The sequence below is a fragment of the Colias croceus genome, chromosome 16 (assembly GCF_905220415.1).
Source record: "Colias croceus chromosome 16, ilColCroc2.1".
In the NCBI taxonomy this organism is placed as follows: domain Eukaryota; kingdom Metazoa; phylum Arthropoda; class Insecta; order Lepidoptera; family Pieridae; genus Colias; species Colias croceus.
Genome location: NC_059552.1, coordinates 3,553,858 through 3,571,049, shown reverse-complemented (window position 1 = coordinate 3,571,049; position 17,192 = coordinate 3,553,858). Strand labels below are relative to the sequence as shown.

General features: G+C 32.0%; 1 protein-coding gene across 13 annotated transcripts in view; it reads left to right on the top strand.

The window, feature by feature from the left end:
- LOC123698557 (small conductance calcium-activated potassium channel protein) overlaps positions 1-17,192 on the top strand; it is a 205,350-nt gene that overhangs the window by 181,077 nt on the left and 7,081 nt on the right. For 4 of the 13 annotated variants that reach the window (XR_006752422.1, XM_045645225.1, XM_045645230.1 and 1 more), the window contains exons 4-11: positions 2,653-2,852; positions 11,852-11,981; positions 12,279-12,374; positions 12,736-12,909; positions 13,531-13,554; positions 14,142-14,284; positions 14,378-14,482; positions 16,136-16,271. Coding sequence is in view for 12 of the 13 variants with exons in the window: in XM_045645225.1 (XP_045501181.1) it covers positions 2,653-2,852; positions 11,852-11,981; positions 12,279-12,374; positions 12,736-12,909; positions 13,531-13,554; positions 14,142-14,284; positions 14,378-14,482; positions 16,136-16,271 (1,008 nt within the window). In the remaining variant the exon portion in view is untranslated. Of the gene's footprint in view, positions 1-2,652; positions 2,853-11,851; positions 11,982-12,278; positions 12,375-12,735; positions 12,910-13,530; positions 13,555-14,141; positions 14,285-14,377; positions 14,483-15,611; positions 15,748-16,135; positions 16,272-16,498; positions 16,514-17,192 lie in introns of all 13 variants that reach the window. The other 9 variants (XM_045645236.1, XM_045645228.1, XM_045645224.1 and 6 more) reach the window with 5 other exon arrangements.

Here is a 17,192-nt window from a genome sequence, read left to right as displayed (position 1 = left end):
TTATCGTAGAGACGTCTAAAGGCAGTTTTTGTGGGAATGAAAGTCGTATATTCGTAGCTCGTTCGTAACAAGCATTACCATATCATAAATATGTATTTGTTCCATAACTTTAATATCATTTACGATTTATTACAGGCGACGCTTATCTCTTAATGTGTTAAGATTAAGGCTTATACAAAATTACGAAATATTCGTTGCTGTTGGGTAAAAGATTTATAAAAAAATTTGTTTTGTATGCCAAGATTTTTTTCTTCTATTTTATGCTTGACCCTATACTGAAACAGAAGGAATAATTTTTAAATTAATATTAACTTTCGCCTGCAGCTTCGCATGCGTTTTCTAAAAGTCAGCAATTTATCTCAGCTTCACCTAGAACCACTTTATATTTAAAAAAAACGCATAGAATTCCGTTGCATAGTTTTAAAATCTTAACGTATTGTTTTATACACCAAATTTGAACATACTCGCATTTGTAAAGTAGGGGTAATCACAATACACAAAAGGTATACCTCAAACACGAAGCGTTTATTATAGAACTTTTAAAAGTCACGGTTAGAACAATAAATATCGCTTCCGCGTTATTAAGTACAACAGAACGTTTTATCATTATTTAGGTTGTATTCTTCGTGTCGGAACAATGCAATGAAGCATGAAGAAAACACCTCATTCGCTATGAGAGGTTTTATGATTTCATATAGAAACCTGAGAACTTTCTAGAAGGATTGAGTTGTGAATAGTTCTAGTGTAGATTTTATGCGAGTCAAAATACCTACTGCAATGTCTTAGTAGTTTTCAATTATGGCTATTACAAAAATTGATTTTTTATGTATATATAATCTACTAGCTTCCGCCCACGACTTTGTTCGTGCATCCCCGTTTTTCCCCGTTCCCGCAAGAATTTCGGGAAATCCTTTCTTAGGGGACGCCTACGTTATGACATCTACCTGCATGCCAAATTTCAGCCCGATACGTCCCGTGGTTTGGGCTGTACGTTGATAGATCACTATATCAGTCACCTTTGAGTTTTATATTATAGAAGAAAGATATCTAAAAATATCACAAATAAACAATGAAAAAGTTTCTTCTCCGTAATGAAAAAATTTTAAAAACCGCAGCCAGCTCGCATACATCAATTAACATACCATTCAAATTTGCGGTTGATTCTATTAATTCCATTTATAACAAATATACCAAAAATTTATTTGGCTATCTGCTTAAATATTACGTAAAAATATTTTTTGGTATACTCTTTTAAAGCAATCATAACAATAACGTTTAATAACATTTAATTTTTGGCCGTACAGTGACCATTTCATGAAAATACCTCCGTATATGAAGTCCTTACTAAAATTCTAATCCAATACTTAGAACGAATGGCGTCATTACACTGACTCTGACCGAACTTTATCCGAATTGCCGACGTGATTCTGAAACCCCATTCCCGAATATTACAAGGCAACCCAAATGCTTTGCACTGAGAACCCAATACGATTACTGTTTCATTCAAATCCTTTTATTTATTCATAGGAAAGTGGGGAAATATCGCGTTTTGTTCACTGATGGGATCGATTTTTACCGCACCTTTAATGAGTGCAATTTTATTTGTCTTAGGGCCGATTTTTCAATCCTTGGTTATTTATCCGTCCAACAAAGTATTATACGAACATTTTAAAATGTCACCTGTAAATACCTACGGACAATTAGAATACATTTTTGAAATGGTAGTTTAATACGTACCAAGGATTGAAAAATCAGCCTTTAATATGATAGTCATATTACCTATATTAATTATTATTTACTCGAGTACGATTATCTGGGAGTGAAACTTTGATGACGTGATAACATGTGGTTGGTTTATAAATGCATACGTAGCTCTATGTGAACTTATTATAGTGTGTATTTAGATCTCATACTAAGCGGATAAAATATAGTAAAACAGTTTATTATTAACTTAACCATTCAGAGATAGAATAACAGTACAATCCTCACTATCAAAAACTGATAGGTACTATAATAATTGTCTTTCGTTTAATTATATAATATAAGAAGTGTGTTTTATCTAGTTATACGAATATATTGCTTTGCTTCTCGTTAGATACTGATATTATTTATTTATTTATTTATTTATTAGGTTTACCAACGTTTCTTTACATCACAGATAAAACATCAAAGTTAAAATACAATTTTATATGATCAATGTAAAAAAACACATATAGGTAAACACAGCATGCGTAAAGTAAGTTTAAAAGTATACAATTAATGAATCAACTATTAAGTTATATTTCTATGTAGTATATAAGTATAAGTATATTTCTATGTTATTCATAATATGATAAATAATATAATATATTTTTTTATATTATTTGATTTTACGCGAGTATTATTTCACTTAGAAATTAAAGACTTTTTAACAGATTTTAAACGCGATTTATTCATTATATTATAGAGCGTGGTCACAGGGAGACCCCCGTGACCACGCTCACTGTAAAGTGTTCGAGACGTCGGGAAAATAATATAATGAATACATCGCGTTTAAAATCCGTTAAAAAGTTTTTAATTTCTAAATATTCAAATATTTTACTCCTGATTCTTACTACTATACCCAAACTCCTCTTAAAACCTTTATTTACATAGCACCCAAAAAAATTCCAGTTGCGAAAGCCGGTGTCGACGCTCTCGATCCCGGGAACCATGAAGGCCTACTCCGGCGGGCGGGAAGCGAGCGAGGAGGCCGGCGTGGCGCTGGTCGGAGTGCACAGCGAGTACCCGCGGTTCGGCGAAGAGAGGGCGCTCGGAGGCGGCACGTATAAGGGCGGGGGGACTGCTAAGCATAAACCTAATATAGGATATAGGTATGTATATAAGTAATATACATTTTTATGAAAGAGGCAGACGCATCGCTTGATGGTTAGTGATCAGCGTCGCCCATATGCATCTGCAAGACCAGTGGCATTATGCGTTGTGTTGAATATTATTTTGTAATCTTACATATTTAAAATACCTTAAACCACCTACCAAATTTATAAGAATCTTCAATAAGATACTGAGTTACACTTTTTAGCACTTCGCTGCTTTGTTATCAAATCGGTTTTGTTTGTTTCTTTTCGTATCGTCTTTTTTTCACGTTAAATTTAATTATTGGTACCGTTCTACACGACATAAAAATGATACCATAATAATACATAATTAATTTGAGAAAAGCAAGTGCTTCATTTTTTTTCATTACTTAAGATTCATTTGTGAACAATGTCTATTGGTTTGATAGATTTCGTAAGATTTATAAAATATTCATTTAAAAAAGAAAATGGAATTTAGTATCTACGCCCAAGTGAAAAGGAGCGAAATTGATAGCAAGTAGCTATCAATTTCGCTCCTTTTCATATAAAATAAGATAGTGCTAAGAATTTTATCTATAATGCTCCTACACAAATATTATCAAACATCTTTAAGGCCTAACATTTACATAGTTTAGACTACCCTTCTTAGTGGAATGTTCTGGATCAAGGTTAGACGGCTTGATGGAGGCTTTGTAAATTAATTTATTGGCTTGGAAGTTTTGAGAATCTTAGTAACTTTTTTGTTACTTACAGATTAAAATTTATGAATGCATGAATAGTTTCAAAAGTTTGAAATAACAGTAACTTAATATATGTCTGTATAAAAATCTGATTAGGTAAAAATATTGATTTATAGTTAAAATTACTAAAAACAAAACTCTAGCGCCTGTTAAAATAATAATTATTAAAGTACCTGTTTTAATAATGTTAGTTTTTCTTAATAATGTAAACTAAAACCCACTTTGAATGATATTTCTGTGGATATATGATGGATTTTGGCATAAATATTGTATGTTAAAACATACGCACCCTTATTTGCTCATTATAATAAAACCATACTGATCGAAATATTTTAAGAATCGTACGTTTGTTAACAAAATTCTAAATAAAATCCCAAAACATTAAAACTTATTATAGCCTTAAATGTGAAATATTGCTAAAAGTTACGTATCATTACTGAAATATATGAAACTAGCTGTGCTCTGCGGTTTTACCTGCATTGCCCCGCTTCTATTGGTCTTTAGCGTGATGATATTATAGCCTATAGCCATCCTCGATGAATTGGCTATCTAAGACTGAATAATTTTACAAATCAGATCAGTAGTTGCTGAGATTAGCGCGTTCAAACAAATAAACTCTTTACTTTATAATACTAGTATAGATATAACAATGTTCAATATATTGCAGTTTACTGATTAAAAACATGATAAGGAATCAGAACGATTTTACAATCCACTGGCAATCATCATTTAAGTCAATCATTAACCAATGTAACATTGTAAGTTACGAATTATTGTCTAATTATTATTTATCTGTACCGATTTGACAGCTCGTTAGTCATATACATTATCTGTCTTCATAATGATTATCTGCATTTGACGTGTCATCGTTGCAATATAGAGGGCACAGGCGATTATTTCGTAACTATTAGAGATATCTTAAAACTTTAAACTGATATAGAAAGTACTTTTTTATCTAATGATTGAAATGACAACTTTATAAAAATAAAACGGGAAATAACCAAAAATAATTACATGTAACACTCCCATGGTATGTAATAGTTACGGAATAATCGCCTGTGCACAATTGAAGATTACACTCTGAATAGCAAGTTAGATTATTTTTAAGCTATTGCATAGCTTCTATCGCGGGCCTTGAGCGCGGGTACCGAAACGAGAAATTCCGTAACGAAAAAACCTCACGCTCCCCACTCCGACGGGCACGGAGGTGTGGCTTGAAGGCATGTATGCAATACAATAGTACTATATTACTTGCACAGTGTGCAATAGCTTTAGCGCGGCAGTCCCCGAGTGCCACACGTCTTTTTTAACATCGAAACACTATTAAAGCTTCATACATCACACATTCATAGAATCCACTCCGAGGTTCGCAAATATTAGCTGTCATGTCGGGTCAAAACAAATATTTGGTCCGGGAAATCACTCTCGGTCCGCTGGACTAGCAACAGTTACATTTTTGTAATCTATTACACATTAGCCTAACCCTTTGTGTATGATGAAGTACTTCTTATATATTAACGATATATACTTTCAATGCTTTTTTCTGGTGCTTTTTCATATTTTTATTGTCACTTCAATGTATTATTAATTACTATTTAATACAACTAAACGGTCTAAGGAATTTATTTAGCGGTCTAATCACTTAATAGTGATCTCTTCCAGGCAACCATGGTAGTAGGCTCATTTAAGTGTCCGAGAAAACAAAATATTATTATAAAACTAATCTTGTTGGACTGACACAAACAATCGTTTTGCCATTTGGAAAATAAAAAAATAAAAGCTTTAATGGTCTTTTTTATTCCTTGAAGGGCTTGGCTTTGGAAAGAGCAGTAAAAATACAATAAGGTAATGCAATTACGACCATAAACTGTAAGATACGTGACGTTTACCAACCCATATAAGATAAAGGTCCACTTAGCAAGGCTGAAACCTTACGAATGGGACGTTATTATATTAAAGAATACAATATTTTCATAGCTTCTATATTACATCGTATAATCTATTATATAATATTCTATATTATGCAAGTGTGTGTGTCTGTTCTATGTAAATCATAACACAGACACAAAACACTCACTTTCTAAAATCCTAGATAAATTTTTCCAACAAAATATTATTAAAATCTTTTTTTTAAGTCTAATAGTTTATACATAGTATAGAAAACTTTAATTTATTACTAATTTAAAATATGTTACAAAATTTAAAATGACCTATTTATGGCACTTACAATAAAATGAGTTAATTTGTTAAAACAATAGATAGGGAGGCGAGGTAGCTAAATGGCGTAATTAAACGGCGCCGTCGAGACTTATCAAAATCGATAGATAAAATAATTTCGAAAAGAAAAGCTTCTATGGTAAAAACCATTTTAGCGGTGGGTTTGGCGTGTACGGATTTACAAAAATGTAAAAAAAAATAGTTACTTGGGCATTCTCGAGCGCGTCAGATATTCATACTACGTATGCCCCAAGTGCCTCTGATAACAACGGTATACTAATCTGCCGGTTTGCGTGGTGGGGCTAGGCATATTAATTCGTCAAAAATGCACAAAAAAAAAATTTACTCGTGCGCGTCAGATTTTCGGATGGGGTGTTAAGTAGGCCCCAAGGAAGCTCCCCTTAAAAAAACTGACGATTTCGGCGTGACGATAAGTTACGATGAATTTTTGAAAATGCAGAAAAAAAAAGTCCTTTTGAAAAAGTCCTTTTGAAATACTCGAGCGCGTCAGATTTTCATAGGGGAGGTTTATCTCGGTCTCCTGAAAGCATATTTTCTTAATCTGACAAAAATGTTGGTGGGTTCTCTTAATCTGACCGAAAAAGGTTTGAGAGTTTCTTTTTTTTAATCATCGTTATTTCATATCAATTTTTCATAACACCCTCAGTTTTCGAGATATACTCAAAAAACCGGGAGTTTGAGTTTTTATGATGCTTCAAGTCAAAAAGTTTTAACTTTGGACAAAAATTTAAAGAGACCTTTTTTGTGTAAAATAAAATTACCTTTTTTGTTTATTCAAACTTTTTTTTTGTAAAATGTATCGTTCGCGACATAAATACTGCAACGCGTTTTTCGAAAGACGAAATGGCTCCTCCAGACTTCCGGTCACGCGGAAACCGGCAGATTTTGTATTTTTAGTAAGTTTTAGATTATATTCTTCAAAATAAAAATAAAAACAATCGCGCTCGAGAATGCCGGATTAACGTTTTTTTTTTACAAGTTCGCGACCCTATAACTTGGCGGCGTCAAGGACTTATCGTCAGATTAGTTAAATTTAGTCTTAAAACACTAAAATCAACCCCCAATATCTTAATCTGACGCGCTCGAGTATTTCAGACTATCGATTTTTTTTTACTAATCTGATCGTCTATCCTGGGCGCGCGTCACTACTTAAAGAGCTAAATAGTTAACAAGGTTGTTCTATTAGGTCTAAGGTATCTCTCATATCTTAAACTGCCACGCTCGAGTATTGCAGAAAATTCCCCTCTTCGCCTCCCTATCTACAAGAAGTTGCTAAAAATGCCCGCGTAAATTCATAATGTAATGAAAAACACACTGTTGCCATGGCAACGAGATAATTGGAGTAGTAACGAGAGATTAAAGTGCTTGCTCATTAAACTTGCACTCATAATTTTGGGCCTAATATTAAGTGTTAATTTCCGGTGTGCGTTTATGAGTTCCTCCATTTTAGCTAACGGAAGCCTCCTTAAGTTAATTGTGAGACCATTAATTAAACTGAGTTTATATGTAAGGTCGTAAATAGATCGTGTATTTTGAGTAAATTTTACAGAAATGTTCCAATTCGATTTACTCGTTGTTACCTAAAGAACCGCTGTTTAAATTCAAACACTGACAGTTCTAAGAACGAGGCTATTATAGCAATCGTTGAGGGAACCCCGAACATTTATACAATGAATCGATCGATAATTACTATTTGGCATTTCAATTACGATTACAATTCAATTCGATGGCATAATTATTGATGTTTATAATATGTAATTTTTACACTTACTTTTCAGTAAATTATTAGCTACTAATAAGTAATAAGTATACTTAATTATAATAAACATGGCACTGCGTCAAGATAAGTCCCAACATTTATTCCTAATCCATCTAAATTATACTGATTGCGAAAACACACTGCATTCGAATTAAAACTTTCAAGACGAGTTCAACAAACCGCGATACGATTTAATTTAATACAAATGGGTATTGCACCGCAATTTTATATAACGTGTTCGCAAACAAAGGGAATAAACTAATAATTTTTAGCTGAACGACTGCACTAAGCGTTTGCGGCTTCATTCAATGCAAATGGCCAGTATTGTATGCTATCTGATGATGTAGGAAATTGAAATGTTTTCATCGGAAACGTTACTTTTTTACTGTTAAATGTATTTGAGGTAATAACTGGAAGCTGCCATGAAAATATTTATTTGATTAAAGGCCAATATTGTAGCAGTAGGGTCATAAACTGTTCTATTCATGTTTAATAATTTTGTATGCATGTAGATTAATTTATGTGATCGAGAATTGTGAGGATAAATAAATAAATGTTATGATTTGATATTCTAATATGGTTAAGTATTAGATAGATATAATTCCTCTCATTCTCTTTGAATTAATTATTTTTATCTATATTCTTTTAATTAGATAAGAATATATTATGCCATTAACGTCGACTGCACGGCAATTATTTCTGAGTGATTATGATAAAATGTTTCATTACTTTTCCTGAAAAAAAAATGCTCAATTGCAGAAAAGTAACTAAACCGCATAATGGTTTTCAAGTAATTAAAGCGCATTAAACATCGTTTTCGAGTCATTTACTTTTAATACTATCTACTTCTTTTTATGGACGTCTAACTGCATATTCAAAAAGTAATTTTATTTTATTTAAAACTTAGTATTGAATGTGGGAAATAATACTTTGGAATGTTTGATGTTTAACTCTATATTAACAGAATATAAAATTTATTAAATAATGTTCTAATAACATATTCTTTAATATCCTAAAAATATCTTTCAGCAAATACAAGTACATTATATAATAAATACAAGTACATAGTTATAACTAAGATGATAGTAAAATGCAATTCCGCCTTTCACATATAACAATACACGACTTTACCACATAGTGTATTTAATCCCATTCATACATCTTTCTACGATATTCCATACAAGAAAGTACAAAAGAAGAGGATAATACATAAACTTAATTATTACGCACTAGCTTACCACCCGCTGCTTCGCCTGCTTTGTCTAAAACCTAAAAAATTGTATACTAAACTTTTCTCTTGAATCACTTTATCTATTAATAAAAACCGCATCAAAATCCGTTGAATATTTTTAAATATTTAAGCATACAAAGGGACAGACAGAGCGATTTGTTTTATACTATGTAGTGATACGGATTCAAAAGCCTTTCAGTAAATCGGTCTACAATTTCTCCATTACGGCAGTATGGTTTTACCAATAACCTAGTTACTGTTTTCATTAAGTCTCGCGGGTTGTATAAAACCAATAAGATGGGTAATAAAATTGGTACGGGTCGGCTTGATCGTTGAGAAATTTCGTACTGTGTGTATGGCACCTCAATCAATGAAATATTACGTTTATATAGGCAAGTGTGGTTTGAATGGTACTTGTTGGGATTTGTGCCCTGTTTTGCCTTGAACTGTGTAGTGTATTTTATGTTGCTTATATAACTTTGATTATTACTTTGCATTGTGTCATATTTGGTATTAAGAGTTATAGAACTTTGAATTTAACCAGTACTGACTAAATCCGCGTTCATAACATGCAACCCTCAATATATAGAAGTAAAATAACGAAAGTGAGTTTACTGGCCATATAAAAAACATGTTAAACCGTGAAATGAAAAAAAGGTTTTACAAATCCACCTACAGTTGTTGTTATTGCATTTATAACCATTAAACCTCTCGTAGAAATGGAAAAATAATGCAAAGCAAAAGCTATTATCAATGATTTCACGTAGCACGCTACGCGCTACGGTTCGTAGCTCTACACCGTAGAAATGTGCCTCTCCTACAAACATGCTTTTGATAATATTATGTGATTTATGCACTAATGGTTCTTAACGACATATAAATGTTAATGTAAACATCCAAAGTATATAATAATAGAAGAAGATAGAATAAGAAGCTTTACTTTCGACAACGCTATTTAAAATACGTTTTGCAAAAACACATAATATTCTGTGTTAAAATATTGAAGGTATACTAAGTTACAAACTCAGAAGTAAGGTAACGCAAACATAGCTTGTTAAAAATTTAAATTTCAAACTTAAGCCTTACAAACGAGGTATATGAATTCAAAGAAATTCAAGTAAGGAAACGAAGGAAAACCAATATAATGGCATCATTTGTAACTAACAAGAATATACAAACCGTAAGAAATACTCCAAGTTAGAATCGGTTCATTAATTCTATAGCAGAGTCTTGTTATAATACAAGGGGTTGGAGACGGGCCAGGATATTTCTTTTAGTTAAGTTCCCTCTCAGCTTTTTGAATGATAAATTGTATGTTTTAAATTCCAAAGAGGTCTCCATCACTTCTTTATAAGGCTGGTAGGGTTGAATATAAATATTTTTGAGCAAAGTTATTGAAACGAATGTGTATTCTGCCGGTTTTCTTGACTTGATAATAGTCGCGTAATCTTAAAACTATTTCGTTAAATATACTTTAAAATGAACAATTTATAATTTTATTATAAACTGAATGAAAGAAATGTCTCACTGTATTGCAAGGATATTACAATATCATGTGCACTTACCAAAAGTATTACTCCCAATCTTAACATTATCAAATATCGATAACGCACACCACTATTTCATTACAATTCCCGATTCGTCGCCGAAAGCCCTTAAGAAGTCGTAAAAAGCTTCTATTAGCAATCAGCCTTGAATATCGGAAATAACTTGCAGTGTGACCTATCGATTGTCCATCATTAGTATCGATGCAAGTCTTGTAATTTATTAATGGGACACTTTAACTATAAATCAGTATGACTTTGTAGTCGGGACTGCATGGAACGTACGGACGTAACATCACTATGAAACCTAACAAATATGAAACGCTGTAAGCTTTAGAATAAGTTTCTTTTTTTACATTTATAAGAAGTGGTATAAAGAAGTTCGATATCGATTAACGCTATTAATTATTTACTTTTAAGTCTGTAGTTTTGAACTCTTTATTTCAAGTGTTCAGACATTTTTTGCGATTTTTTATTAATTTCTTTCATCTTTGTGATCACGCTAGCTACTACATTGTGATAGATTTGAATAGTGCTTAAGCTTTAAGACAATGATGTATCTTTGAGGTTTGAAAAAATATATTTGTTCCAAATCATTAATGAATTTAATTCTATTTTATCTCCAACATATTATTTTTCTCTCTAACAGTTTCGTTTATGTATGTAGCTTGAAAATTAATATACTTTTGGAGTTTAAAGACCTACATATTAAACTTCGATAGCGTATGATGTTTAGCAGCTCATCAGCTCATCATTTTTAGTCATATCGAATTGTTTATATACGGTTTAAGTATACTGTCAGGTACTTTACGACAGGCAAATTGACCTCGCTATTAGTAGATTGCCTAGCAACTTCGTCCACTCGTGTCAAATTATGTAAAATTCTCTTATAATTCCTTTGTCCAAACGAACCAAACTATACGCATACAATTTAAAACATAAACCCCTGAATCAATAGACCAATTGACCACTATCTTCCGTGACCCATCCATAAAGCTAAGCCAGTGATACTAAGCGTTCGGCACGAACTCTATTCTGGGCGGAATTATTTTGTCAGCCGTTAGATACTTGCGATAAATTTGATATCCAATATCCTCTAAATACGTTCATAATTTTTCCAGACAAATTTGCCGATGTTATTTATAGAATAGTTTATTAAATTTTTTCCAATAAAACGCTGTTTCGCGTATCGCTTATGGTTCGGAAATGATAGAATCATTTTTGTTTGTTGATTGACTTGCTCGAAATGAAAATTTAAATCATATTCATTTTCCTCATACGATAACACAAACATAATTATGAAATAATTAATTCTAACTTTTGATATTGATAATTCCCTATCTTATAAATGTTATGTTAATAAATGATGATTTTTTAACATCATCATGTTTAGAATGGGTTTTCTTTTGCAAGTGCATTTCTGTGTCGGACTATACGTATGATAATTTTAAGTTAAGTTTCATCAAAATATTGTCTAAACATATGTTAATTTTTTATTACAGGTTAGGTAGAAGAAAGGCACTATTTGAAAAGAGGAAAAGGATAAGTGATTACGCTTTAGTTATGGGCATGTTTGGTATAATAATAATGGTAATAGAAAATGAACTGTCGAGTGCAGGTGTATATAGTAAGGTAAGATATTTTTTTCTAAAAATTGTTAATTAAACAAACAAAACAAACAAACAAAAATACTTTATTGTGCACCAGGACATAAAAATACAAAAGCAAATATACAAACGAAAGAGACACAGTTGAGCACAACAGGCGGTTAATTAAAAAAAATAATAAGTATTATTTATTTTTTTGATATAAGATTAAACATTTCCTTTTTATAAATCGTGTTAAATTAAAAATTTTACTTATTTTATAGGGATCTATGTTGTAATTATTGCTATACAATGTGGTAATGTTAACTTTTGTATTTTCCAGGCTTCAATATATTCTCAGGCTCTCAAGACGCTTATATCAATGTCAACTGTGATTTTACTTGGCCTAATCGTCGCGTATCACGCCTTAGAAGTACAGGTATAGTAAACATTTTATACAGTTACTGTTTTTACAAATTTTCATCAAAAACTATTTAAGTAGATGCTAAATATATAATAAATTAAATGACCTATAGACTATATTGTGTGGGCAGAACATGAAGTAGATGGATATGGTTTTAATAACAAAATAAGAAATTAAAATCTTGTTATAAAAATATAAAAATATTTGATGAAAATGGTACAAATTTTTTTTATAAGTGAACACAACTTGATGACTTATTTTAACGGTTTTGCATAATCTGATATTTTAATATTTAAATCTTTATTTCATCTACTTGAAATATGAACTTAATAGCTACTCATGACCATTCATTTTATCTATATTTTGTAAATTCCAGTTATTTATGATAGACAACTGCGCTGACGATTGGCGGATAGCAATGACGTGGCAGAGGATAGCTCAGATCGGACTCGAACTGGCGATATGCGCAGTCCATCCTATACCGGGCCAATATACATTCACTTGGACCACTAAACTAGCCAATAAGGGAGGCGTTATTGGTGTAGAAGTTGTAAGTTACCAATATATTATAAACAAAAAATAAAATTCTTAAGTTGAAATTAATGAAACAGGTCTAATGGGCCCTCTTCACAATGGTCAGCGTTGGGCGATTAGAGACAATCACGATAGTGTAGAGGGCCTAAATGTCTATGATCGGCCGTCATTGTAAATGTTTATTCTTATTCACCGTAATGACGGCAAACATCGACGAGCATTTTGTTGGGCCAACGCTGCTCATTGTGAAGAGGGCCCATAAGAGTGGCCTATGAATATTGGTCGAAACCTATTAGAAATATTTTTAAAAACCTGGCTTTTTATTGCATAAATAATAACTCATGAAGTATTAGTGCTGCATAGCATGAGATAAGCGTAATGATATCGCTTATTGCAACGATAGATTCAGAGAAAAATGAGCAAATTTTTTATTTTAATTTTAGACTGGCTCAGCTGAAGAAAATTCAGACTCACACGTTTTTCTCGGTCGAGCCATGCTCAAGCTTATTATATAGTTTCTATATCCCTCCCAAGAACTCTTATCATTAATTTGTTTATTTTTTATTTGTCTCTTCATATCTTTATAATTTTTTATTTATCTTTTCTCAACTGATATTTATTTTGATTTCCTCTCTAGGGCACAATGTATAAACAAATACAGGTCTGTATTATGATGAGTTGTGTTCAAGTGATGTTAGTGTGTCCGTTTTGGCATGATTTTTTTTATTATTTTTTGTTTACTTTTTACGTCTTCTAATTTTGATCGTGGTCTAATAAACCATATAAATTATTTAACACAAAAATTGTTTTAGATTTGAGTGATTTTTTTTTTTGATAAATAAATCACGTCTTAGTATATGTGTGCTAACCCCCCTTAATTGATTTCAGAAATACAAATTTCTGATTCTTAATTTTTGATACTAGTCAATTAGTCATTTATAATTAAAAAATATCGTTTTACTAAGTTTGTGTGTGCTTGTGGTTGTGGTTTTTCACGTCCTAAAATTAATCATTGCAGTTTAGTTTATGTCTGTGTGAATTGAGTGATTCTGATCCAAAAGAAACATGTTTTTTAATTATTATAAACTCCAATAACAATTATAATATTGGCAAGGCGCTAAATAATACTAATTTCATTGCTAAAATAATGTCTCCATATAAATTATACCTGTATAAAAAAATATAGCTTGTTTATGTCTCCATTAATGTATTGCTTTTTCAAATCTACTAATGTTTGTTTAATTTCAGGTACCATACGATGTAACTCTATCGCTACCAATGTTTCTTCGTCTTTACCTTATATGCAGGGTTATGCTGCTACACAGCAAACTATTTACTGACGCTTCTTCTAGGAGTATAGGAGCATTAAACAGGATTAATTTTAATACTAGGTATGCAACTTTTACCACGGATATTGTATTCTATGATAATCGTGACTTTGTTCCTTTTTTATAATTCTTAAAATATTATTGTTGTATCACCAGATTTGTATTGAAGACTCTTATGACTATATGTCCGGGAACTGTGTTACTTGTATTCATGGTTTCCTTATGGATAATTGCAAGCTGGACGCTTCGTCAATGCGAGAGGTTAGTAAGGATCATTATAACTCTATCGATGTGTAATAAGTTAAAATATACGCTATAATAAGTACCAATAATAAAGACGAAATCATTAAAGATCTCATTAGTCACATACCTGTATAAGCTATTCAATTGTTTTATTTGTTCATCAGTATTTTGGCTTTCATCATTTAGTTCAAACACCAATCATATGTTTTGAATTGTGACAGTGTACTCGATGTAATGCCTAAATGGACATGCAATGCTTATGTATTGTGGCGTTGTAAAAACATTTGTTTTGCTTTTTATCCCCTGTGTTTCCTTACTTATATTTGTTTCGTATACTTTGAAGAAACGTAGTTGATTAATCAACGCAATAAAATACAAGAGTTTGACTTTGACTATTTTTGCAAAAGTAGCTTTCAAATGTGTTAGAACATTGATGTATAAATGTCTGTATAGATATGTGTTATAGAATAGAATAGAATAATTGTTTATTGTGATTTTCTTGGTGTTGCAACTCAAGACAAAGTTTAACCGCAAGATTCTGTCGCACAGTGGTGAATCGTAATAAGTGTTAACATGCTTTCTAAAACGAAGCGCTTAATGGCACAATGTATGAAAGTGATTCACCTTTTGATTGTACAATAAACATAGCTACGCACAAAATGGCTCTAATGGTAACAAAACTTTCTGTTTAAGCTTACAATAAACTTAACGCACAAATACTGCACTGGTGCAATCTTGAGCAAAGTTAAAATTGTAATTCGCAGGCGCTTTCTAATACTTCTCTATGTGTCTCTTCCTTCCTGTTGCTACGGCTCTCTTATAAGTGTTATCTGTTCTTGTAGCCCCGTATCACTAATTGGTATTTCACAGCATGGCTATCTGTAATTGGTTTCTATCAAATTAAATGTTTAGTCTGCACGTTGTATTCAACCAATAAACCGTGTTAGTGTGTAAGTAGATACAATATTATTCATCGTTGAGAGGCATGCGAAATTTGCTTGATAATACATTGTGATACTTCTCTATTTGATGATATATCAAACTCAGTATCTAACTCAATAAAGCTTTCGATCTCTAAATACAATTAACGTTAATTGGTGAAGTATACGGTTATCATGTGGTTCTTGTCGGGCATTTTGGCTCTCAGGTTCCACGATGAAGACCATGCCAATTTGCTAAACTCAATGTGGCTGACGGCTATAACCTTCCTCTGTGTCGGCTACGGTGATATCGTACCCAACACATACTGCGGCCGTGGCATTACTCTCACCTGCGGTATGGTGGTATGTATGACATTGCGGTAGGCATTTTCAATAAACAAATAATTTCCACCGACAGCTTACTCAAATTTAGATAAAGCAAGGTAAAACCTCACGCTCTTGCTATGTCTAAGCTACAGGTATACAATACGTCGGCAAAGGTGAGCCATTTTATGTGCCAATGTTAAATGCAATCGGATCAATGTTAATGATCAAAGTCAAACTCTTCTAGGTCGTTATTATTCCTTCTTTCCACAGTTTTTCTTCTTATTTCGATCAACTCTTTCATTTCACCAAATGAAATAAGCTTGCGTACATCTGTAGGTAGGAGAACACATACAGGATATGTTTCATTTGTACAAAATACAATATTGTGCGTGTAACGTTAAGGAGTTGAATTTATTTTCGAAAGGTTTCACGATGAGGAACATGCTAACCTACTCAATGCGATGTGGCTTATCGCAATTACTTTTCTCTCCGTTGGTTTTGGTGACATTGTGCCAAACACATATTGTGGCAGAGGTATCGCTGTTAGCACCGGCATTATGGTAAGTTTCTTCATAAATAATGTCTATGTGTTGACTGACAGTTTTCATTCACACAAAAGGTTCTGATACATTTCAGAGTTTTCTTTTTCCTTCACTTTATGTTTATAACGTCAGTCAACACTCAATAGCGGATGTACAAGTCACAGACGAATAATGTATGTACATCATATTAATGTGTCGAACTCACTAATACTTCGATGTAATAAATGTTAACTGTATGTTCACAGAATAAAATGCCGAAAGTGTGTGTAATATTGCAATAATATGATATTTAAGTATATACTCTTACACAAAGCCTTCTATCACTCACACTCGATGTACACTTTAATAGAACTGTTATTAACAATTGAGCAAATTGATGCAAAAATGTCGATCACGTAAATATTTCGTTGAATATATTTGAAGTAATGAAACGTCCATTTCCCTGTTAAAGCCAGCTAATTTTTAGACATATTCAGTAGTATGGAATGCTTCATTTCTCCTTTCTATCTCTTGCTCTCTTCACTTGACTCTTTCACTAAAATGCACAATAAATTTATTTTTAAAATGGCTCACTTTTCCTAAAGTAATCTTACCTTGAAAGTGTGTAAAGATTGCACTTCTAATAGTTTTGTGTGGGTTTAAAAAAGTGTGGTAGTTTTCTAATAATTATGAAGTCGATTCGCACTATTAGATGAAAATGCACGGATTGGAAATATTAATCACAAAATCATGACTAAAACATTCTTCTTGTGGAAAAGTTGAAGTGTGAAACATCGTTGTGTTGATTAGAATAGTTACTGCTACGTTTCGTTAGTGTTCTTTTTTAAATAGCCAACGATATTTTCATACTTTCCGTAACTCTATTGTCATTAGGAACATTTTATTAAGCACAAAGTTAAATTAACTCTTATTAAAATAATATTATAATTACTAATTACG